This window comes from Hydra viridissima, unplaced genomic scaffold (assembly GCF_058129835.1).
Source record: "Hydra viridissima isolate aposymbiotic clone 2 unplaced genomic scaffold, HvirCarnegie_v1 scaffold_5, whole genome shotgun sequence".
NCBI lineage: Eukaryota > Metazoa > Cnidaria > Hydrozoa > Anthoathecata > Hydridae > Hydra > Hydra viridissima.
The window spans coordinates 5,055,096-5,081,779 of record NW_028324304.1 but is presented as its reverse complement, the minus strand read 5'-3'; the positions used below and the strand labels follow the sequence as shown (position 1 = coordinate 5,081,779).

Here is a 26,684-nt window from a genome sequence, read left to right as displayed (position 1 = left end):
TACTTTATTTAACTTATCAAATTAAAAATAAATAAAAAAAACGTTTTAGCATATCTAGAATGGCTACTAGATATGGATATACTGAAGAAAATATAGCGGAGGCTGTTGCAGATTTTTACGCTGATTATATATATATATATATATATATATATATATATATATATATATATATATATATATATATATATATATATATATATATATATATATATATATATATATATATATATGTATATATATAAACTATATAATCAGCGTAAAAAGCTATAATATAGAGTTGCTTGCAACTCTCCCCAGAGCCAGTAATCACACGGATAAAGGTTTGGGGAACGAGGAAGTCAGAATTGTTTGAAATGTCTGCCAACAACTCGATTGAAAAGAAATTTACCAAAAGTATATACATATCTATATAAAATATATAAGTATATAAAATAACATGATAGGTAGGATTATAAAGTTATAAAGCATTATTAAATTTACATATTGAAGCAACAAAGTTTGTCCTGATTTTTAGTTTATCACATGTTATTGCGTAATGGATTATTTTAAGCATCGGGGTTGTTTGGTTTTTCCGATATTAACGAATAAAATAGGTGTTTCATATCAGTCTTTCAAGGTAAATCAAATTTCCTGAAGTTTATTAAAATAGAAATGCCAAGAAGGGTTGAAACAAAATGATGCGAGGTATTGCTAATTTATATTTGGAATCTTACAACTTTGTATATCAAAATATATAAATTAAATCAATAACTTAAATTTGATTTATTTCAAATTCAAAATTTTTAAAGTTAAAATTTTTAAAGATTTAAAGTTTTCTAAATTCTTTGTTATCATTCCTAAATAAAACGAAAAATCAAAACCGCGATTCTTCTAAAAACTTGGATTCTTCTAAAACTAATAATCAATTTTTAAATGCAAATTCAATGTGTAATGATTTTTTATAAAAGATTATACACAAAATAGTATTATACATAAAACATTATATTGGGAAATAAACAGGATAAAACAAAAAATAGGAAAAAAAACAAAAAAAGCTAAACAATTTGGTCGTTAAAACCTGAGTCGTTTAAAACTGGAGATGAATGGTTAGTGAAAATTTTCCATTTCCACATTTCTAATCAAGTTTGAAGACAAAAAAAGTTAATGTCAAATATTTCAAATTATTTCCTTATTTTTAAAATTTTTAGTTAAAACTTTTACTTCAACAATCACTTTAAAATTTTTAAAATTTACAATTTTTGGTTTTATTTTAATATAACAATAAAAGGGTTAAATAAGGTTGAATAACAAAAAATGAGCGTAAAAAGTTTTTCAAGGCTATAAAGTTATTTCCTAGGCTAATAGTTTTCACTCCTGGAAAGTCAACGGACAAAAAATCCACATGTATAATTTAAATCAAGTAGTTATAAAGTTATATTAATGAATTACAGCGTTTAATATTTTTTTACTCTTGTATTTACGAAGAATTCAATTAAGTCCAGAGGGAAGAACCGAATTTCTTGAACAAAAAGTTTGATCGTAATGAAGATACGCATCATACAATTTTGGAAGAATGATGCAGACTATGTGAATATATCTAAAAATGGCCAAAGTAAACACTTTTATTGCTATTTTCAGAGTGCTCGTTGCAAAATTGAATGTAATAAAGTAGGCTACCATTAAAACGCACAAAGCAATACACATAAAACTCAAAAACTTTGGTTCGTGAAAAGAATGAGCGATATTGCGCTCGCGGACCGCACAACAAGTCGCAATTATGAGCAAAATGAGTGGAATAAAGTGGGATACCAAACCAGCGGTAGTGAATTCAACCGAGCAACGTCTGTCGATTAATAGTCCGTTTTTTATAACCTCTTCCTCGACGACGTTTTTCTTAGAATCGCTAATCCAAGCAGCGACAGAAGCCAATTCAAGGACCATCAACAACGATACAAATACAGCTTTTGTGATAAGCAAGTTGCCGTTCAGCGTGCTTTTGGCTTTCATTGCCAAGTATTCGCTCGTTATTTTTGTTTTCATGATTAGAGAAACAGAAAATGCCATCAACAGCAGCACAAATGCGGCGTTTCGCGAGTGACACAAAAAAACTGTGGGCTCAAATATGTGTAAAAACCCGAACATAAAACAGAAAAACGACAAAAAACATGAAAACTCAATGTGCACAGACGACTCGTCCGTCTTAAGAAAGCCTCGAAACATGTAAACGAGCAAACAAGCCATAGAGTTGAGTATCATACCGATGCTGCATACCGCTATTATTGCGACTCCCTCGGGGTCATTGTACGTCAGCCACAACACCGGAGTCACAACGCACTCGACATGATTGACGGTATGGTAACCGCTTTCGCACTGCGAACAATTCGCTGCCATGACCGTCTTTGAATAAGTGTTATTTTTACAAGGTTCACAACTCCAGCAACAATCGATTTGAGCGGTGACCATTTGACCCGGTTGACACGCTTGATTGCAACGTGAAATAGGGTACTGACTAGTTTCTGTTTTTTCGAACCAGTACGGCCACTGTATTCGGTCTTTGTCAAGAGAGAGAGTTTTGCTCCAGTTACCGACAACAACAAAGTTCAACGATCCGGACGATTTGTTCATCTGAAGGTTTTCAATAGTGTAGAATACGTACTGAGGGTCGTTGGAGTTGTTGAATGCGATCTGTTCTCCCACTTCGTTAACGAATGAGATGTTCTTGACTATGTTTGTCAAGCTTTCGTAATCGATATTCGGAATGGAACAGCTTTTACCTGTCACGCAGTTAAGCTCCAAGTATTTTTGAATGGAGCGTGTGAGGATAGTAACGGCATCGATTAACTTGCTGGATCTCTTTATCGTATTTGACAGCATGTCCATGAGTTGATTTATCGGTACAGAACAATTGTTCGGACGCAGCAACACCGATTTATCGCTAGAAATGTTTGTCGGCTCGCATTGGAAGTTGTTTTTGAGAAAGTTCTGTAACCACATGTTACACATAAAGTCCGTTTGTATTTCGTTTTCAATATAACTCGTGAATCGAGGAATCTCATACCTTTTAAAAGAAACTGCTAACAGTCCGTGCGCTTGATTTACGAGCGACATATTTAAGCTTTCTGCTCCAGGATTCCATGCATCGCTAGTTAACCATAACCGGTTTAAACCTTGTTCGTGTGCTTCTTTTAAAAGTATATCTCCTAATCCAAACATATAGCAAAACAAAAGCACGGCAGTCGCGTTGGGGTTGTTTTGTAATTTGGATACAGCTTCTTTGATTCTTAATGTTGTATTTACAGATTTGTAAGGAATGTATTGAACTGCAACAATGCAAATGTTTCTTGAAAGAGATTGGCTTTCGAGCTCGTTAATAGCAAATTTACCGTAATCATCATCAGAGCCAATAGCAAAAATATAGTTCCAGCCCAACTCTGCAATAATATCCAGCATTGCTAAAACCTGGTTGCTGTCAGAAGGAATGGTTCGAAAAAACGACTTGTAAGTTCCACTGTCGCTTAGCAAGCGACTCGAAGCACTGAAGCTTATGGTAGGAATCCGTAAATACGACATCAAAGCTGCTAGAGGAATGGTTGTGTAACTTCTATCTGCGCCAATAATGCCAGTTGCTCTCTGCAGCTTAACTGACGAGGTTTGGACGTAGCTTGAACATTGTAAGAACTCCTCTTGACAAACGTATGCATTCATAACCAACGATAGAACTTCTAAACCTCTTGACATTGCCACCGGTAAGCTGTCACAGATATCATCCAATCGCATCCCGATTGTTGCCCATTGTGTAAGGTTAGTGTTGTTATTAGCTAAATCAATTGCATACTTAATTCCATACGAGTTAACCAAACCAAACAGTGTAACATTATCACATTGGCTCTCCCAATCAGTGAATGTAAGGAGAGCTTGTATTGTGTAATTTCCCTCAATAAAACTAGTGAGCCTAGTTGATGAATTGCTCTTCAGAATGATGTTAACAGTTTTTATGCATTTTATGAAATGTCCCGATGTTAACAAAAAGGTTATTCTCAAGTAAAGAAGCCATTGCATTGTTGGTTTAATCTAAAGAAACGATTTATATTTTGTTATTTATTAGTTATTTTTTTTATTGCTAGTGAGTGTCACTAGCAATAAAAAAATTTTAATAAATACCAAAATATAATAAGTTACTTAAAACACATTTTCAATTGAAATGATACTGTATTTTAAGCGCCGGTGTTTTGATTTTCCGTTAGAACGAACAATGACTAAAAATTACAAACTTCTATATCAGTAATTTGAAGTAAATTGAATATGAAATTGCATATTCATATGTACTAAAGTAAAGGTGTCAAGAAAGCCTCGCATGCCTTATATTATTTTGTTTGAACTCTTTAAGATAGAACTACAATTCAATTAAATCCGTTGAACTTATTTTTTAAAAACGATAAATTAAGATGAATTTAAGTTTTTCATATTAAAAACTTAGTCTGTTTTAAACGTGTAAAGAGCTCTATTTTTAATAAACTTCAAAAAAAATCGATTTGTTTAAAAAAAATTGCTATAGAAATTTTTACTTGATTCCTTACTATTCGTTATTAACGGGCAAACCAAACGCCGATGCGTAACGTAGTTCGCCATATTCAAAATAAATTTTTGAAGTATTTACTAGAAAAATGATACCACTTGATGATTGGTGTGATTGCAGATAAAATAAAAAAAAAAAAAAAAAAAAACATTTCAGTTATATTTATTATTTAATTACATTAATTGTAAAATAAATATAACAAATCAATAACAATAACATTAGTTAAAATATTTTTAAAAACTTTTATTGATAAAGTTGCATTTTTTAAAACGTTTATTGTTAAGTATTCGAAAAATCTGCTTCAATTTCGTTAACTGAAATCAAAAGAAGAGTTACCGATTTTTTTGTTTTGCTGGTTTCATAAATTAATTATTTCTGAAAAAGTGTCTCAATAAAAAAGAAAGTAAATGAAAAGTAAAATAACCGATACTAAAAATTAATTTATTCTACAAAGGTCGAGTTAAATAAAAACAAACTAAAAGAATTAAGCTTCTAAAACTATTTCACTATTAAGGTGTGTAAATAATTAATACGTACTTTACCTACGTACCGCATGTAAAAATGAGAGGTATTACGCGTCTTTTAACTTTAGCGCAAGTCAAGGCTAAGATCAAGGCCAAGCTAATTGCTTTTAAGCATTTAAATCAAAACCTACAACTATAGAAAAAAGACAAGAAAATGTTTTAAAGCAACTCCATAATTTTCAGCGGTAGGGCGCGTTATAAAAAAAGAAACTAACGAAATAGTTGTTTAATGTGGACCTCTCTAACTGCCCATTTAAATAGGATAAAAGCAGCAAACAAAAATTAAAATTTTTCGCATTTCATTATATATATATATATATATATATATATATATATATATATATATATATATATATATATATATATATATATATATATATATATATATATGTATACAGTATTGGACAAAACATTTGCAACCAACATCGAACAATGCTAAAAAGTGCTCCTAATTTTACATGTCTTAAAAACGAAACGAACTATACTACCACAGCAAACAGTTCAGGAGTCTGGAGTCATAGCATGCCATGACATGAGCAATCAGCTGACAGGTGACAGCACACAGGCAGAATTTCGTTGACAAGTGCCATTTTGCAGCGGACAAAACAAGTGCAACTTTTTTGGTTTGTTTCATTTTCTTAAGTCTGGTCTGTGTCAACGTCATGGAAGTTTTTTAATAATAAAGGAAGTATCCAGAAGTTTCCAGAAGTTTCCAGAAGCATGCAGAAGCTTCCAGAAGTTTCCAGAAGAAGCATCTGGAGGCATCCAGGAGCATCCAGAAATATTTTTATGACTTCAAGTGCAAAAATGGCTCCCGATAGTCTTGGATTGAAACTAAGAAAGAAAATTATTGGCGATTACGTAAGTAGAATGTCACAAAAAAGTATTTGTGATAAATATCGCGTGAAAAAATGGACCGTATCAAGACTATGTTCCAAATATCGTTCTACGGGGAAGTTGGCAGCAGATAACAAAGGTGGAAGACCGCATTACACCACTTCTAGAGAGGATTCTATGACCGTCAGATCCGTCAAGAAGGATCCCTGGATATCATCAGTTGAGATACAAAAGCAATTAGAGCTGTCTGTATCGGACCAAACAATCAGACGACGTGCTGTTGAAGCCGGATTGTTTTCTCGATGCCCTGCAAAGAAATCGCTGATTTCTCTAAAAACCAGAAGAAAAGACTCCTGTTTGCTACATCTCATATTGACTGGAATGTGCAGAAATGGCGGACTGTCCTGTTCAGTGATGAATCGAAGTTCAACATCATTGGGAGCGATGGCATTTGCCGTGTACGTCGACCGGCCGGAAAACGCCTCAATTTACGTTACTGCCATAAGACCGTGAAGCATGGTGGAGGCAATGTAATGGTCTGAGGGTGTTTTTCTGCTAACGGTCTAGGTTCAATACATCGAAACGATGGAATAATGGACCGTTTCTTGTATAAAAATATCCTGAAAGATGTTATGTTGCCTCATGCTAAATGGAATATGACAATAAAATGGGTTTTTCAGCAAGACAACGATCCAAAACACACTGCAAAAGTAGTCAAGCAGTGGTTTCAAGACAACCACCTATCGGTGATGGATTGGCCGCCTCAATCTCCGGATCTCAACCCTATCGAGAACCTGTGGGAGATTGTCAACCGCAGAATTAATCGTGAAGGTGTTCGTAATAAGGATCAACTGTTTGAACAAATCCAAAAGGCCTGGGTAGCGATTCCACAAAGTTTCATTGATCACCTGATCGAATCTATGCCTCGAAGATGCAAGGCTGTGATCAACAACAAAGGATTCGCCACGAAATATTGATAGCGAAATAAAGCTTGGTCAACATTTTGTCGAGTTGCACTTGTTTTGTCCAGAAGGAAATCAACTTTTTTTAATACTTTTGATTAATTTATTAACTTTCGTGTACAAATAATAAACTTTGTGATGAATAAAACTTGAAGAACTTTGTCTCTAAACAGCTACATAGTTATTTCTCTAAATTGAAAAAATGCAGCACTTTTATATAAAGAAACTAAATTAGCATCATTTGGTTGCAAATGCTTTGTCCAATACTATATATATATATATATATATATATATATATATATATATATATATATATATATATATATATATATATATATATATATATATATATGTATATATATATATAGTTTAATAAGACTTTGAAAATAGCTAAAACTTTAACCCAACTTTTCTCAGCTTTATTACAAAGTTGTATGTATATTTATACTGGGTGTTCGAAAAGTAACACACAATTCTAACATAAGCTAGCAAAAAGAAATTTTTTTTTGCAAAAGCACAACTAAATTAGGAATATTTTTCGTAATTTATAATAGATGCTCAAAATGGCCTCAATTTCCTTGCACAACAGTTTCTAAACGTGTCACCAAATAGACGATAGTTCGTCTGACTTTTTTTTCCCGTGAACTTTGGGAAGTCAGACGAGAAAACTTTGGTTTTTGCGCTAATGCAATTTTTCATCCACCGGAACAAATATGTTCCTGCGGCTTTTCTTTGATCTTAATGAAATACCGTAAAGTTTTGGGGGGTTAATCATAGGTTGCGCCAAAATTTAGTTAATTAAATTATCAGTGCTATTCAGAAGCAGTATAACAAAAGAAAAAGATAATTTAAAGTATGCTTTTAAAATAGTTTGTGATTTATTTTTTATTAAATTTTTGAAGGATTACGAAAAAGAAGCTTTAAAAGCTCTTAGTTTTTTCTTATGAAATATTTTCTATTGTTTGCTCAATGCAATTAATTAATTCTTCTTTAGATTTGGGCCGATTGCGATGATATAGTGTTGCTTGCAACTCTCCCCAGAGTCAGTAATCTCATGGATTAAGGTCTGAGGAACAAGGAGGCAAGAAATATTTGAAATGTCTGCCAATAACTCGACTTTTACCAAACTGCTAAAATGGTGGGGAGGTACGCCTGCTTAAAATAGCTAAACGCACTATCCGCTTTTTTCTCAGTTCTGGTAATAAGTGTTCTTTTAGTATGGCAAGATATTGTCGCAAGATAGAGTCGTTAAAGAAAAATGGGCGGGCATTAAACGTCTTGGAAACACCCTAAAGATGTATGTATGTATGTATGTATGTATGTATGTATGTATGTATGTATGTATGTATGTATGTATGTATGTATGTATGTATGTATGTATGTATGTATGTATGTATGTATGTATGTATGTATGTATGTATGTATGTATGTATGTATGTATGTATGTATGTATGTATGTATGTATGTATGTATGTATGTATGTATGTATGTATGTATGTATGTATGTATGTATGTATGTATGTATGTATGTATGTATGTATGTATGTATGTATGTATGTATGTATGTATGTATGTATGTATGTATGTATGTATGTATGTATGTATGTATGTATGTATGTATGTATGTATGTATGTATGTATGTATGTATGTATGTATGTATGCATGTTTGTATGTATGTTTGTATGTATGTGAAAAGACATACACATAGACATACATGCATGCATACATACATATATAAATTCAAAAATACACACACATACATAAATATATATATACATATATATATATATATATATATATATATATATATATATATATATATATATATATATATATATATATATATATATATATATATATATATATTGTTACCAATATGAATCATATAATATATTTTTCATAATCAGTAGTGATATTTATTTTTTAAATTTAAACAGGATCAATCATATTTATAAAGTACGTCATACTTTTAATACTTTGAATATATGATATGTAGAAATAATGTCATCTTATCTTATGATGTATGGAAAACCAATTGCTTGGTTTCACGCATCATATAAGTTAATAGTGGAGTATATTAAATATCATTCTATATTTAATAAAAAATTTAATTAAGTACGAATGACCGGGACTAAGGTAACAAATCTCTTTGTTTTTCATTTCGTTAACAAAGTTATATAAATATAATATATTTGGTTTTTAAAGCATTTTAAAAAATGTTATTAAAAACACAAAACATAAAATAAATTCCCAGAATACGTAAGTTTAATTAAAAAGAATTAAAAGCTTCTTTTTTAAATAAAAAAACCAAGAGTAGTTAAACATAGGTCAAGATCCCCTTTGAAAGCCCAATTCGGGCACTTTGTACAGTTCCAAAGTTTTGCTTATTTTTTGAAATTCCTTTATGTGAATCAAAACATCATTCCATTCAAAGAATTTATCATCTTATATCGTATTTTAGATTCCTCCCCAAAAGTCTTTGCAGTTTTCACCATTGATTTTTTCCAGGACTTTCCCGGATGATGAACAACTTTTTTTCATTTTTATCAGTCAAGACTTCAAATTCTTTCCTTTTCTCTTTGTACAGATGTCCAGTTATTTGGGCTAGTTTCTTACTCTAGCTCATTTTTCATGAATAGTTTTGAACAAGAACTATTGTCATACCATCTTCTTCAGTTTGAACGTTTGACTTATTCTTATTCATATTTAGCATCCGGTTTTTCCAATTGGTTGTTAAATTAGCTTACGGAAATAACATCATAAACCTCATTAAAGTTTTCTGCATCTTCAAAGTAAAGTCTTTTCACCAGCAAGAAGAGACAGCTTCTTTATTCGTTTACTGGTTTCTACATACAGGTCCCAAATAATTAAATTTGCTCTATTAAAAAAAAAAATTAGAGACGTCTTCTACTGCTTCTTTATCATATTCTCTTTCTATAAATTGTGTATGATGCTTTTTGTTTGGATGGCTTTCTGAAACCTGATTATAATTTAAGAACCTGATTCGACTCCACTACTTGTTTAAAAGCTCTTGAAATATACTTGGATAAACGAGCCCTCAAGAAAAAAAGATCTACAAAACTGGGTCTGTCTTATTAGTGGACTCAAAAACATTTCACGGCTTTCATTTTTAAGTAAAAACCTTGTTAAACTATATTGATTAAACTTTCACGTTACATTATTAAAAAACTGAAACAACAGATTTATTTACAATGACGAACGTGACAATTAAGTGGGAAAAAAAGCTCTTGAAATTTGTTGTTTGTCAAAAAACATCTTTGTACATACCTCTGCTGATTCTTTATGATGATTTAATGCTGAACTATTTTGAGAAGTTTAAAGAAAACTACGAAAAGAAGTTGAGTTGTACGTATGTTGTTAGGTGGCAGCCAAAAAAACCCAAACTTCATTTTCTTCACAATCTTCAATATATGTTTTTGGTGAGATATAAGAGGATAATTCATCACCCATCAAAATTTTAACACTCTTTTTCTTTTTTTTAAGGAGATAAAAGTAAAGAGTAAAACCACTTTTCAAAAGCTACCTCATCAAACCATCTCCTTTGAGTGCTGAAGTATCTTGCTTCTTTTGGGATGTCCTTCATGCATCAAGTAAACTAGAAAAAAATATCCTTAAAAAAAACGAAAAAGAGGAAAAGTTTACCTGCTCTGAAACTGACATATGGAGCAACCTACGAATGATATCATTATGGAAAAAGCTACAAGTGTTAATAACATTCATTAAAACTTGCATGGGATTTTTTTTACGTTGATACCAGTTTGTTTATTGGCTTTGGGTGTCTTTGTAGTAATGCTTCGATTAAAACAGCTCTGGGAAAGACCGAGTGTTTATATTCTTTTACTTTGCAACCAAACTAAGGAGATAACTTAGCATGATATGACATAAGAGTTTTTCACCCATTGGTAATCAAAACTGACTCAAATGTAAGTTGACAAAGGCAGACATTTTAAAAGTTGGTTTATCAATTTTAAACTCGTGTTTTTCTTTCAATTTGTGACAAATCTTAGACCTATACTATATTTTGCAGCCCTTTCAGATTTGGCATTCTTATGACATTTGAATAGGTTACCCTCTTCATACTCATTGTATTTTCTGACCCCTCCAATTTTCAATAACATCAGGAGATTTTGGAAAAAAAAATTATTTAGTTATGTTGAAAATTAGTTAAGTTGATTGAAGAAATATGAAATAACTTTGCTGGTATTAAAAATTAGCTTGAACTTAAAAAAGTTGTAGTTTTATGTTCTTTGACATTTCGCGAGGTTAGAATTATTTTGTTCTATCTCCAAGTTTAAGCCTTGGGAGAAAGTTTTTGATTTTTTTTAAAAGTAAAAATTGTTTAAAGTTTTAGCTTTTATCTTTAAAGAAATAATAGCTTATGCTTTAAATAATTTATGTTTAAACAAATTATTTAGAAAAAAATTTATAAAATAATGCGTATTTTAAAAGTTATTATTACTAACTAAAATTAATAACTCATTTTCTCCCAACTTTTAAAATTGGAGATAGAACAAAATAATTCTAACCTCGCGATTTGATGATCATCTTTGACGTTTGGAGCAACATTCCACATTTTAACCTCAAACATTATATTCATCAAACATCAATTTTTTTTTGCACGTTGTTCAAAGTACCCCTTCTCTTCCTAAAACTACTTTACATACAAAATTGTTAACCTTTAAGTTTCTTTACCGACGGGGAGAGGGGGAGTGGGTGAAGTTTATTGCTTAAAATGCTTCAAACCAATACTGTGAATAACAGTTTAAATTCACTTTTGAGTTCAGTTGTAATTTGCTAACACCATTTCTAACACCAAGAGTAACGATTTCTAACACCAAGAGTTTTGTTTAAGCTCAAAGAAGACAATAAATTCTCCAAATTTTTATCTACAGTAGCGTGCAAAACTTTACACAGTAAATAAAAAACCCGTTATATTTTTAAAAAACATAACGGGAGTTTTCTTCGCACATAACGGTTCATTGCCGTTATGTTTAATACTTAATATGTATGAAAATAACATAACGGTTTTAGCGTTATGTTTTTTCATAGCAAAATTGCCTTGAACATAACGGTTACATAACGCCAATTAGCCGTTATGTGAGAGGAAAACTCCCGTTATATAACGCGTATTTTACCGTTATGTTTAAAACCTGATATAACGGGTATTTATCCGTTGTTACCCGTTATGTCAAATTATAATTATTTTAAAGTAGGTTTTTTGAAACCCATGATTAATAACAGAAATTGCTAAATAAACTAACTAACATTGAACATTTTTTATGTTTATAAAAGTTAATTTAAAAAATAAAACAAATTCATCCAGTTTAATTTCCTAATATATTTATGTTAAACTATTTTTCATAATCATGAAAATCATTTACAAAATAAATGAAGAAATTAACTTAATGACATTTATTAATTCAAAAATACTTCACATTGCTGTAAAAAGATTGCAAAAGAAAAATGCATTTTTTAGAAAGTAAAGCTGATCGTCCGAAGTCGCAAATATCTTGCAAACATCCCAGAAGCTGCCCAAAACAAGAAGGATATGTCAAATCTAGCAAATAGTAAACGGCCATCAAAACAACCACCATTTCACATGTACTGATCAAGGGCTGAACATCCATCTCGACACCTCTACGACTCCTTACTCCATATTCCGTTTTATTATAGATAACTTGTGGACCATACAAGCTTGGCACTCTTAAGTATTCATGTATTGAATCACACTAAAATATTATAAATACAAAATAAGTATTGCAACCATAAAAAAGAAACTATTATTAATACATTAAATGGGTTTGAATCAATGTTAAGTTTATATTTTATAGAACTGGCTTAATACCAAATAAAAAAAATAAAATAAAATTTACATCAACTTTCATAAACAATTTATCAGTTGTCTTCTTAGAAATAAGTGATTTCTGGAGCAGCATTAAACTTTCAGTATGGGTTTGCGAATCGGGAGAAATCCAAATCAACATCTTTTGAATCTTAAGAGACGAATCATTAAAAATAGGATACAAACGAATCGCTTCTTCCAGCATCAATCCAGGAGCATATGTAACTCTTTTCGGAAATATACTATAAGTCTCGTTATTAAAAAGATGTCTGTTTAGAATAGGCAGTGTTGAAAGTGATGGCTTTTTCTTATTAAGTTCATTCTAGGTGAAAGAAAGAGTTATATACATTCCTTATTTTATAACTATTTAATAAAATAAAGTAATGACCTGACACTTAATATTAATTATAACATTTCAAAATTTTTTGCGTCTAAGTTTACTTAACTAGACTATAATTTCTGATATTAGAATTAGAAATCATTTTTATCCAAAAATTAATAAACACAGAAAAAATCTTACTTCAACATCTTGTAATAGCTGTTCTTTATCTACAACTGATTCGAACAAAATTGGATTTACTGCTCGGCTACTATTATTGATGGAACTATTTACAACAGAAAAATGAGGAAATCGCTTAACCTTTAAACTATGACATTTACTAAATTGTCTTTAGCGATAATTATTAGGCAACTTTTTGAACAAGAAATCCTAATAGAAAATTAAAAACTTTAATTAAATAAATTGAATCAAACAATTTATGTATACAGCAGCAAATTTGAAAATCTGAAGTAAAATATAAAAATGATGGAAAAGGAAGGAGATCAAAAATGTAAGAAGGATATAAAGAAATGCAAGTAGACTTTAACTTTGCAAAGAATATTTTCCGTAACAATATTCTATTTTTGATATTATTATGATTAGGCGCATGCAAACAGCAAAAAGCTAATAAACAAGACATTAGCTCTCTAGATATCACCTTATCTTCAATAGAAAACTTGTTGCTCAGAAATAGTTTAATGTGAGGTGGAAAAAAATCAATGAGAGTTTGTTTAACATCACCATCAAAAGGGATTCTGTTAATCTAAAAATTTATCATTAATGTAAATGTTAAAAACATAGGAATAATAAAAAACATTTTGTATCATCATGTGAAAATTGACAAAAGAAAGCATTTACAACTACTAAAGTTGACAAAATAAAGAAAACAAATTAGACTAAAGTAATCATATTTATTGCAAATAATATAAACTTTTTATAAAATTTCAATGCAACTATATGATAAGGAATGGCAATGCTGGGGGTACAATATAGAAAATATCCCCTTCTTTAAAATAAAATGCTGGCCAAGGAAAAGCTAAGCCTTCAGCTGCAATAGTTCTAAAAGGAACTGTGTTGTCCTCAACAGCAGTAAAAAAACCTCGTAACACATTGTAATTAAGGCACTGAAGCTGTGAGGTAATAAATACTGTTTTTTCTCCTTTTACTTGAATTTCTTTAATAATAAAAGCAGAAGATTGAAAACCATCATGAAACCATAAAGACGATTCAGGACAGTATTTAATTCCATTAATCTGGATGCAGGCAACAATATTTTTTTTTATAGTAACTTGATTTAATTCACAAAGAACTCCATTACTAATTTCTCCAAAAGAATTATAAAAAGATGCAACAGTGTTTAAAACCATACTCTTCATAGCACTTAAAGGCATATTTTTGAAATTAAAATGCCTAACATTTTTTATTACTTGATGTTTCCTCTCAAAAGCCATACACATGTGGTATCGTAGTGAACCAAATTGTCTGGATTGCTCAGGATAATGAATAAGAAAATGAAGCTTAGGTATAAACTTATCTGGGTATAAATTCATAAAAAGAGTATGATGGGCTGCAATTGTTTCTTCTAAAGAGACGAAGTAAGCCTCAGTGGTAACTGGAGAGAGACACATTTGAAGAATACGCAGCAGCTTAATAAGACACAAGAAATGACAATCAATAGTGATACTTCTTAAAAAAATTGGTAAAATACGACAAATAGAAAGAACTTGAGCACTGCCAAATTTCCCCTTAATAACCAAATCTACTATTACAGGTGGTTTTTCACTGTCTTTTGGGTATTGAAACAATTTTATAAAGTTGTTCAAGCTATCTATTGTAAAAAAACCTTTCAAAACCCCATGATTCAAGTAAAGTTCTATCTGCAAAGGTATTACACCTTCTAACAAATCATGCATTGGATCAAAAAGAACTTGCTTTGTCACATCAAATTCATTAATTTCAGATAGAACACTGTTAGATTGAACGCCATATAGTTTTGACCATTTTAAACGTTCAACTCGGGGAAGACTAGAATTATCTAGTTCTTTGACTCTCATCTTGTGTTCCTCTAAACTCCTTATTTTACACTGAGAATGTTTATTATAAACTAACATTTCTGACCTGGTTGAATTACAAACTCTACAGCACCTAACAACTTTCTTGCTAAAACCCTCTTTAAAACCAGCAATTGCATTGCAAGTTAATGAATCTCCAATAAAGTGTTTTAACTTTACCATGAATTTTTTACCATTAGCATTAGTTAAAGTTGAGGAATCAATCGATGATAGTTCATTTAGAGATTGTACCAAGTCAAGAAGAAGAGATTTCATAAAGCCTTTTACCTTAACAGATTTAGAACCAGTTATTGCTAAAGGGAATATTGAGAAAGATTTACTTAAGCAGCATTGCGGAATGTTTAACAACTGAAAATATAAAACCCACAACTTGTGCTTTCCTCTAGATTTGCCTATTGGATTAGTTACACCTAAATCATCTGAATACAATGAGATAGGTATTTCTGAAGAATACTCTAGAAACTTATCATATTCATTTGATGTAAAAATAAACTGAAGTATTTCTTTAAATGGAATAAAACATCCATGTAAACTGTTTTTGTATACTAACTGAATTTTTGGCATTTTAAAAGCAGTTTGAAAATATCTTGTTCTAGAATATTCTGTTGATAGTTCTTTACAAATTGTAGAAATCTCTTCATTTTGTGATTTATTATTAAAAATATTTTGCAAGCTTGAAAAAATAATGTTTACCACATTTTCAGAGCATCGATATTTTCCTCGCAAATGAAGAGCTAATGCAGCAAGTTGATCTTTTCTATTCTCCTTCAAAAATTGAAAATCATCCGGTTTTTCAATATTAAAATCATTATTATTGTTAATTACTTCAATTTCAGTATCAAAAGGAGCAAAACAATTTCTATTGTGAAGTTTAAAACCTTTAACACTTTTAAATTTTGAAAAACAGTTTTCACATACAACTGAACCTTCCTGACCATGTAATTTAAGATGTGATATCATTACATATTGTTTACTTGTTTGAAAACTACAATTAGAACAAGATAAAATTACTTTTTGAGATCCAGGTGGTTCAGCACTTGATTTTGGTGGTTCAGCAACTTGTGCAGCAGTTGATATTAAACTTAAATTTTGCGATCTTGAAGAAACATCTAAATCCTCAAGTACATCTTCATAATTAGAGTCTTGGTATAATGTTGATTCAGTTGGAAGTTGAGGAATAATGGATTGTTGGTTGTTAAAATCGAATGAAACAGGATCAGAGTGTCTATCTACAGCTGAAAAAACAGCTTTAACGGGAGAAAATCCCTTTAAACTTTGAACAAAAGTGCTGAGCTCATTATTTTTTGCTAAGGATACAACTTCCACTTCTAGATTTTGTTCATTTAAAATGGCAACAAATGTTTCAGAATCGACTTCACATCCATTCCACATGATGCCACTTATATCACTGTTATCAAACTTTTTAGAAGCTAAAAAAGTATAATTTTAAATTAAATAGCTCAACCATTGTTTTTGGCATATATAATAACTTGATTAGTATGAAGACAAAAATGAACTGTAAAGAATTTGAAGATTGATTAAAAAAAAAAAGAAGATTGAATAAACAAAGAATGTGCATTAAAAAATAAGCTTACCATTAGTTAAAAAGTCTGCAATATTGCTATTACTAGCAAGAACAATTTTCTTTTCACCAAGATACTTGACAACAACAGCCTTTATCATTTTGAACTGTTAATTATTGTAGAAATCAGTAATATAGTTATTATTACTTAGAAAACTTAAATTACACAAATAGTATATTTAACATTATTTAATAATCGCAATATAAAATAAAATTAATTTTAAGAATAGTAATAAGTAAAAAATGGTAAGTATTAAATAAATAGTAGTAAAGAACATTATTAAGCAACATACAAATACAGTGAACTCCTAATATCTTGAAGCCTCCAAGGGACCAAGAAAATAGTTGAATTAGCAATATTACATACATACATACATACATACATACATACATACATACATACATACATACATACATACATACATACATACATACATACATACATATATTGTTATTATTATTATTATTATGATTATCAATATTATTAAATAATATTAATAATATAAATAAATATATAATATTAATTATTAACAACCCAAATGTCGTTTAAATGCTAAGAAGTAACTACCTTGAGAAAATAAAATAAGAAAACTAAAACAGTAAAGACCTTATAAACAAAAATTGCAAAGATTCTTTAAACTCGCGCTATTTTTTACTGATAAAATAATCTGTTTAACATAACGGTTAAACATAACGCTTTGCAAATATATATTACTATACTAATGATTTAAGCACCATTTACGCATTATAACACTTTCAACACTATTTCAACTTAACATAACGGTAAACATAACGCCAAAATTTTCGTTTACCGTTATGTAACCGTTATTTTTGCGTTATGTTTTTTGCTGTGTATAAACAGCTAACTTTTTCAAGTCTTTTCGACATAACTTTGTGAATTTTCACTGAAAATGAATGAAATTGTAATGTGAATAAATAGTATTATTTACTCAAAAAAATGATAACTTGTAACGGAATGGAGAAATTCAAATTATATCGAAACCATAATCGTGCAAAAGTTTATAAACAAATGAAAAAAGTTCAAAAAACAAATTTTATTTCTAATTCCTCCACAATTTTTAATTACACCACACCAACATTTTGTTGGATAGCCTCTAGATTTTAACATTGCAACAACAACATGTAAAGTCAGTTGATAAAAACATCTATGGGGATATTTGCCCAACAATCCGAAAGCACCTGGAGTAAATGATTTTTATTGGTCAATAAATGATTTTTATTGGCCTATCTCTTTACTAGTACGCTAATTGTTGTTTAGCCTCATCATAAAGCTTGAAAATTTACAAAGGAATCCTTCTCTACAGCAAGTTTTATTAATATTTTCTTTTCTCTTGACGATTCTTTTGGCTTTCCCTTTTTTTAAAACTCAACTTAAGTTAAATATTATCTCCAGTAAATTAATTTTAATATAGATACATTTTTCAGAAGAATGATTTATGTCAGAAGAATGATTTATTTCATACTTTGACTAATTTTCTTCAATTTAGGCCTTAGCTTTTTGATATCATCACTTGATATGTGATTGAAAATATTTTGTTTTCCTCTTTTGTGATTGAAAATATTTTGTGATTGAAAATATTTTGTCTTCCTTGGAATTTGGATCACAAGAATATAACAAGAGCATAACGAGAGCAGTATAAAGAAACAATAATGAGAGCAGTATAACAAAATTATAACGAAAGCAGTATAACGAAATTATAACGAAAGCAGTATAACGAAATTATAACGAAAGCAGTATAACGAAATTATAACGAAAGCAGTATAACGAAATTATAACGAAAGCAGTATAACGAAATTAGTATAACGAAAGCAGTGAAACGAAAGCAGTGAAACGAAAGCAGTGAAACGAAAGCAGTGAAACGAAAGCAGTATAACGAAAGCAGTAAAACGAAAGGAGTATAACGAAAGCAGTGTAATGAAAGCAGTATAACACAAGTAGTATAACGAAAGTATAGCGAGAATGTAACGAGAGCAGTAAAACGAAATTATAACAAAAGTAGTATAACGAAAGTATAGCGAGAATGTAACGAGAGCAGTAAAACCAGAGTTTAACGAGAGCAGTACAACGAGAGTAAAATGAAAACAGTATAACGAAAATTTTCATTTGGAGGCTAAAAAAAGAAAACGAAAGATTAACCAATGAAAAATGTTTTTAAACAAAAATCAACTTTAGGAATGTGATTCCCATGTTTATTAATTAAATGTTTATTAATTAAATGTTTATTAATTAAATGTTTATTAATTAAATGTTTATTAATTAAATGTTTATTAATTAGGGTAAAGTAGGGTAATTTCGGCGTATTAAGCTATTTTGTTGTTTATAGACAATGGTTGCTTTAATAACGTTAAAAAATCATGCATATCGATGTCCTGCAGATATATCTATTAAGTAATAGTTAAAAAATTGTTTCAAACTTACAAAGTTTTATGTAAAATTTGTTTTACAAAATACTCAAAAATGACGAAATTAGCGACCTAGTATGGTAATTTCGGCACAATGATACGGTAAATTCGGCATACTTAAGAAAATTAAGATGTTCGTTGAAAACGCATTAATATAATTAAAATATTATAAACAGCTATAAATCTGCATTGTATAAAGTAATTGTCTCTTAAATGGAATTTGTTACACCTAATTGACATTTAATTAAGGGCGTTGCAATTGCAAAGATTCATATTTTTTGAACCACCTATTTTAGTAAAGTATGAATACATCACCCAAAACAGAAACCTTATTAGAAAAATGTGCCTGTAAAGTAAAATTGTAAATAAAATGATTACTAATTTCTATGATTTCGATGATTATTTCTAAATTCTGTTTAAATAAGAATTCATGTTTATAAGCTCATAAGTAGTTCATAAAATAATATTTTACATAACTACAATAGTTAAACATAAAAAAATAAAATACAAAGAAAACTTTATAAAAAGAGATTTATTTAAGAAAGTTAAAAAACAGCTTAAAGAATCAGTGTTTCATACAGTCATCACAAGTAAATACTTTTTTAGCATAAACACCACATATAGCAGCACATGTCTCATGCCACCATCTACAGCATTTATGGCATTTATCCCAATTATCCTTTAAGTATGGATCGACAGGATCCCCATAACTGTATTGACACATTGCACAAAGTTGTTTATTAATTGCACTTTTAGCATCAAGGTTACTCAAACACGTCTTTTGATGTGTAGATATATTTTCTTTAATGCACTTTTTACGTGGCTGCCTGTTCTTATATTTCAAAGTTAAAGATTCCTCTAGCTGAGATTTATATGGTGATCCAGTAATTTTTTCAGCATGATTTACCCTCCTTTTTATACCTGTTCGTTTTTTATTTTTAATGTCAAGTCCAGCTAGTGATCCGAATGTAACACCATGAGGTTGTGAGGTTTCATCAGAGGTGGCTAATTCTAATGACTTCTGAAGTGTAAATGATGAGTTTGGTGAAGCAGATTCTAAATAAAAATATTTAACTAAAAAAGGTGAATAAAATTAGGCAACATATAAATTATAAAAAATTTGAACTATTTGTTTAAGAAACTTTTTTTTAGGTTAATAAAACAACAGATAAGTTATTATTTTGCTTGATTTTAAAAAAATTACATTTGTGTTTTAAATAAATGGTGGAAGATAGTAAAAATAATACATCTTTTAAAATGATTTACCTTTTTGAGAAGCAATTATACATTCTGTGACAAAATCAACATGATCTAAATCTTTAGCAGAGTCTAACCCATTGTCGAGAGTAGGGTGCATTTCAGAGGTAATATTTGGTTTTGAAATTTTTGATACAATATACGAGTGATCAGTAGCCTTAGCTGCAGCAAAGTCTTCTTCAGTAAACACATTTCTATCAAATGGATATATTCCACATTTTTTAAACCCTGACTGACAATTTTGAACAGTTGCAGCTTTCCCATAAGCTATTCCAAATAATTCACTAACCTCTAATTCAGTTACAGGACGACCTGGATGGTGACGAAGCCAAGTACCAACTTCTTGATCATAGAATATTTTGAGACTTTTAAAAAATGAAACATCAAGTGGTTGCAGTTTGTGCGTGCAGTGAGACGGAAGTGATAGTATAATAACATTTGTCTTGCTTTTATAATAACACTAAGATTTTTTTTATAATAACACTAAGATTTTTTTTATGACTTGAATGTCCATCTAAAATTAGAAGAACTGGTTGGTCTCTTGACTGTGGCTGGACTGCTTTTAAAAAATGATCAAACCATTTTTCAAACAAATCAGTTGTTATCCACCCATTTTTGCTGCCACCAGAAATAGAACCGATTGGGGCTTTATCTAAAAATTCAGGTCTCACTCGAATACGTGGATAAATCAACATTGGAGGGACAAAAAATCCGCTTGCTGATTGGCAACAAACTATTGTGATTGTTTTTCCTCTTTCAGAGCTTGTTAAGCCACCAACACTATGTTTTCCCTTCAGGGCAACAACTTTTCCTGGTTTATGGCATATAGACAATCCAGATTCGTCTACGTTGAATAAGTTTGCTGGTGGAATAATCTGCATTTCATCAGCATTAAACATTATTTTTTCTAGTTCATCATAAAAACGATTAACTTTTATTCTATTAAAACCAATGGCTCGATGCAATGACGTTGATTCAGCAACTCTTACAGAGAGTTTATTATGACGTTTCAAAAAACCCCTAAACCATTCTTTTCCTGCTGACTTAGTTGCACAATTAAACTTATGAATAATCCCATTTTCTTCACAAAACTGGAATACCATTTGTTTTACATCTTTTGGAGACAGACCAAATAATCTCTGTGACATAGTCAGAAGAACTTCAACAAGTTCTTTTTCTTGAAAAGCTGAGAGTGTTATTGGGTGCCCTGCTCTTAACTTTTTAACACAATTATCAACAGAAACTCGTTTTATATAGTCATGTAGCGTTTGCCTTGGTATTTTATATTGTTTAGCAGCAGAATATTTCGAGCATCCATCAACTAAAACTGCATTTACTGCTAGTTTTAATGATTCATTTGACCAATTACCATATTTTACACGTTTTGAATCCATTATATAATGCTAACACACAATAATATATATATATATATATATATATATATATATATATATATATATATATATATATATATATATATATATATATATATATATATATATATATATATATATATAATTAATGAACTATTAATTTATTGTATGACATAAATTTAATTTATATGGTGGGGAACTATTATTTTATTAAGTTTCACAGAGACACTAACGAATTCAAGTTTTTCCTAACTCGTTATTATCTTATTACTATCTGAATTACTAAAATCAACTTCTTCTATACATAATATTTCAAACGGTTATTTACATTTTGGTTTCAGAGAAAGCACAGGTCGGCAAATTCGGCACTGCCGAAATTAAAAACTATTAATAAGCCGAAATTATCTCCTTAGAGCAGTCCTTGGAGAAACTTTTATATCTTGTAACATACTTTGATTTTTATCTTATTGCTGCTCACATTTTATTCAGTTTATATTTTTGAATAAAATAAATAACAACTTTTGGTAAAAATTTTCGAGAAAAAATCATTTATCCAACATTTTCAAATAGGTAAAAATGTTAAGAAAAAGCTAATAATCATAAATTAATGCACCTATAATGTAAAAATAAAAGTTTAAAGCAATATTTTTAGGAAAATTGTTTATCTTGCTACAATACCCAACTATGATTTAATTATTCCAATAAATAAATATTTTTAGGTGTTTTTTGAAGGGGTGCCGAAATTATCTCCCTGCCGAAATTACCCTACTTTACCCTAAATGTTAAACTTCCCGCTGCAGATCACTACATGCTGTAGTGTTCAGCAATGGGAAGTGAGAATAATGCTTCTTTACAAATTGGGGCATTGAGCACTTACATAATTTTTCCAAGAACACCATTGAACAAGAAAGGGATCGTTTTTAAGTGATTTATTTCATTGGTTATCAGAATTCATTATAAAAGAGGCTTAGTATAAAAAAAATCCGAGTTAAGAAATTTATAAAAAGAAATCAACTGTAAAAAAGTTTTGCACTTAAGATTATTTATTAAGATTAGGTACCGAAGATAAGGTACCGTTTTATTATTATCATGTTTATTAGAAGAGTTTTAAAGCGAATAAAATAGTAATTAAAAAAAAAAAGCATCAGCAATTTGATTTTTTTTCATTGAATTTAAAACAAATTAATATTATCAAAATCACCAGCTTTCCTAAATATAAATATGCTTTTCATAATTAATATAATTGATAACCGCAAACAATTATGCTTTAAGATTGCATGCAACTGGATTTACATTTCAATCGATGTTTTACGTTTTCGAGGTTTCATCGATATAAATAAATCAGTGTAACGTAGATAGGCAACATACAATTTTGGAAGAATGATGCAGACTAAGTGAATATATCCAAAGATGGCCAATGTAAACACTTTTATTACTATTTTCAATGTACTCGCTGCAAAATTGAATGTAATAAAGTAGGCTACCATTAAAACGCACAAAGCAATACACATAAAACTCAAAAACTTTGGTTCGTGAAAAGAATGAGCGATATTGCGCTCGCGGACCGCACAACAAGTCGCAATTATGAGCAAAATGAGTGGAATAAAGTGGGATACCAAACCAGCGGTAGTGAATTCAACCGAGCAACGTCTGTCGATTAATAGTCCGTTTTTTATAACCTCTTCCTCGACGACGTTTTTCTTAGAATCGCTAATCCAAGCAGCGACAGAAGCCAATTCAAGGACCATCAACAACGATACAAATACAGCTTTTGTGATAAGCAAGTTGCCGTTCAGCGTGCTTTTGGCTTTCATTGCCAAGTATTCGCTCGTTATTTTTGTTTTCATGATTAGAGAAACAGAAAATGCCATCAACAGCAGCACAAATGCGGCGTTTCGCGAGTGACACAAAAAAACTGTGGGCTCAAATATGTGTAAAAACCCGAACATAAAACAGAAAAACGACAAAAAACATGAAAACTCAATGTGCACAGACGACTCGTCCGTCTTAAGAAAGCCTCGAAACATGTAAACGAGCAAACAAGCCATAGAGTTGAGTATCATACCGATGCTGCATACCGCTATTATTGCGACTCCCTCGGGGTCATTGTACGTCAGCCACAACACCGGAGTCACAACGCACTCGACATGATTGACGGTATGGTAACCGCTTTCGCACTGCGAACAATTCGCTGCCATGACCGTCTTTGAATAAGTGTTATTTTTACAAGGTTCACAACTCCAGCAACAATCGATTTGAGCGGTGACCATTTGACCCGGTTGACACGCTTGATTGCAACGTGAAATAGGGTACTGACTAGTTTCTGTTTTTTCGAACCAGTACGGCCACTGTATTCGGTCTTTGTCAAGAGAGAGAGTTTTGCTCCAGTTACCGACAACAACAAAGTTCAACGATCCGGACGATTTGTTCATCTGAAGGTTTTCAATAGTGTAGAATACGTACTGAGGGTCGTTGGAGTTGTTGAATGCGATCTGTTCTCCCACTTCGTTAACGAATGAGATGTTCTTGACTATGTTTGTCAAGCTTTCGTAATCGATATTCGGAATGGAACAGCTTTTACCTGTCACGCAGTTAAGCTCCAAGTATTTTTGAATGGAGCGTGTGAGGATAGTAACGGCATCGATTAACTTGCTGGATCTCTTTATCGTATTTGACAGCATGTCCATGAGTTGATTTATCGGTACAGAACAATTGTTCGGACGCAGCAACACCGATTTATCGCTAGAAATGTTTGTCGGCTCGCATTGGAAGTTGTTTTTGAGAAAGTTCTGTAACCACATGTTACACATAAAGTCCGTTTGTATTTCGTTTTCAATATAACTCGTGAATCGAGGAATCTCATACCTTTTAAAAGAAACTGCTAACAGTCCGTGCGCTTGATTTACGAGCGACATATTTAAGCTTTCTGCTCCAGGATTCCATGCATCGCTAGTTAACCATAACCGGTTTAAACCTTGTTCGTGTGCTTCTTTTAAAAGTATATCTCCTAATCCAAACATATAGCAAAACAAAAGCACGGCAGTCGCGTTGGGGTTGTTTTGTAATTTGGATACAGCTTCTTTGATTCTTAATGTTGTATTTACAGATTTGTAAGGAATGTATTGAACTGCAACAATGCAAATGTTTCTTGAAAGAGATTGGCTTTCGAGCTCGTTAATAGCAAATTTACCGTAATCATCATCAGAGCCAATAGCAAAAATATAGTTCCAGCCCAACTCTGCAATAATATCCAGCATTGCTAAAACCTGGTTGCTGTCAGAAGGAATGGTTCGAAAAAACGACTTGTAAGTTCCACTGTCGCTTAGCAAGCGACTCGAAGCACTGAAGCTTATGGTAGGAATCCGTAAATACGACATCAAAGCTGCTAGAGGAATGGTTGTGTAACTTCTATCTGCGCCAATAATGCCAGTTGCTCTCTGCAGCTTAACTGACGAGGTTTTGATGAAGCGTGAACACTGCAGAAACTCCTCTTGACAAACGTATGCATTCTTAACCAACGATACAGCTTCTAAACCTCTTGACATTGCCACCGGTAAGCTGTCACAGATATCATCCAATCGCATCCCGATTGTTGCCCATTGTGTAAGGTTAGTGTTGTTATTAGCTAAGTCAATCGCGTACTTAATTTCATAGGAATAAACCAAACCGCTGAGTGTGACTTTATCACATTGGCTCTGCAAATCAGTGAATGTAAGGAGAGCTTGTATTGTGTAATTTCCCTCAATAAAACTAGTGAGCCTAGTTGATGTAATGTTGCTGGGTATAAAAATGTTTTTTCTGTTGGGGCATTTGACAGTCATCTCTGCATAAATTTCTATTATTATAATATACAAGCAATTACAATATGCAATCCGTTGCATTTCTTTTTCAAAGCTATTAATTTACTTAAATCGATAAGTATGCTTCCTCTGGAGTTTTTGTAAAATTTCGAAATATTTCATTTGTTTAAACAGAAAATTGTTCTCTGAAACTAAAAATTTATTCTTTTATTCAATAATTTGTGCAATTCTATTGCCATACGTGAAAAAAATCAATCGTTTCTCAATTCCCATTGAAGATTTTTGACGAAAAGCAAATAAAAAAAAGCTCCTTTCATAAAATACTTATTTTTTCATAATAGAAGATTTTCTTTTGTTTAAATTTTTATATGATATAAAACTAATTGTTTTTTTACATAATCTTATTGCGACTGAAAAATGAATTATCAAAAAAATAAGATTGCTACGTGATAATATCAAAAAGAATTGACATATCTTCAAATTAAAAATAAAACAAAGCACCCATTTTTCATTATGGAGAAAGAAAAGTTTTATTTATAAGTAACAACATACAGTAGGGTGCAAAAGTTTACAAACAGCTTAAGTTTTTTAAGTTTTTTCGTCTTAACATTTTGACTTTTCACTGAAAACGAATGAAATTTTTAAAAATTGGTCCTATGGGATTACATAGTATAACTTACTCAAAAAAATGATTACTTGTAACCGAAGGGAGAAATTCAAATTTTATTGAAAACATAACCGTGCAAAAGTTTATAAACAGTTCCATGCCCCGTTTAGAAAATCAAAATTTTATTCAGAAAAATGTATTTATGTTAAAATTAATTTTCTGGAGATAATATTTAACTTGAATTGAATTTTAAAAAATAATGGGAAAGTCTAAGGAATCGTCATGAGAAAAGAAAAATTTATTAACACGTGATGTAGAAAAGGACATTCTTTATAAGCAAATTTTTGAGCTTTATGATGTGGCTTAATAAACAATTAGCGCTCAAATTAAGAGATATAGAGAGCAAAAGACAGTTGAAAACAAGCATCGTCCAGGCTGGCCAATGATGACTACAGAACTTCAGACAGATTTCAACTTTGGTAAGAAAATCAAAACAAGTTCCCCGCAT

The 26,684-nt window shown here is 30.7% G+C and overlaps 3 protein-coding genes across 4 annotated transcripts; all 3 read right to left on the bottom strand.

The window, feature by feature from the left end:
- Positions 1 to 919: 919 nt before the first annotated feature.
- LOC145189263 (metabotropic glutamate receptor 7-like) lies at positions 920 to 4,664 on the bottom strand. 2 transcript variants are annotated; one of them, XM_090088663.1, is made up of 2 exons: positions 4,557 to 4,664; positions 920 to 4,050 (listed from the first exon to the last, which is right to left on the bottom strand). In XM_090088663.1, the coding sequence occupies exon 2, from the start codon at positions 4,036 to 4,038 to the stop codon at positions 1,468 to 1,470; it is 2,571 nt and encodes an 856-aa protein (XP_089944789.1). In that variant the 5' UTR covers positions 4,039 to 4,050; positions 4,557 to 4,664; the 3' UTR covers positions 920 to 1,467. The 2 variants fall into 2 exon arrangements, with proteins under 2 accessions (XP_089944789.1, XP_089944788.1); XM_090088662.1 differs by having other exon boundaries at positions 4,545 to 4,652.
- A 7,554-nt stretch (positions 4,665 to 12,218) lies between these two features.
- On the bottom strand, positions 12,219 to 17,143 carry LOC149888124 (uncharacterized). The gene is made up of 4 exons (XM_090088070.1): positions 16,729 to 17,143; positions 13,263 to 16,563; positions 12,774 to 13,064; positions 12,219 to 12,629 (listed from the first exon to the last, which is right to left on the bottom strand). Exons 1-2 carry the CDS (start codon positions 16,814 to 16,816, stop codon positions 14,015 to 14,017), a joined length of 2,637 nt encoding a protein of 878 aa, XP_089944196.1. The 5' UTR covers positions 16,817 to 17,143; the 3' UTR covers positions 12,219 to 12,629; positions 12,774 to 13,064; positions 13,263 to 14,014.
- Positions 17,144 to 22,683: 5,540 nt separating this feature from the next.
- On the bottom strand, positions 22,684 to 25,815 carry LOC145189388 (metabotropic glutamate receptor 7-like). Its single transcript, XM_080066012.2, has one exon. It carries the CDS (start codon positions 25,648 to 25,650, stop codon positions 23,059 to 23,061), a length of 2,592 nt encoding a protein of 863 aa, XP_079922138.2. The 5' UTR covers positions 25,651 to 25,815; the 3' UTR covers positions 22,684 to 23,058.
- Between the last annotated feature and the right edge of the window lie 869 nt (positions 25,816 to 26,684).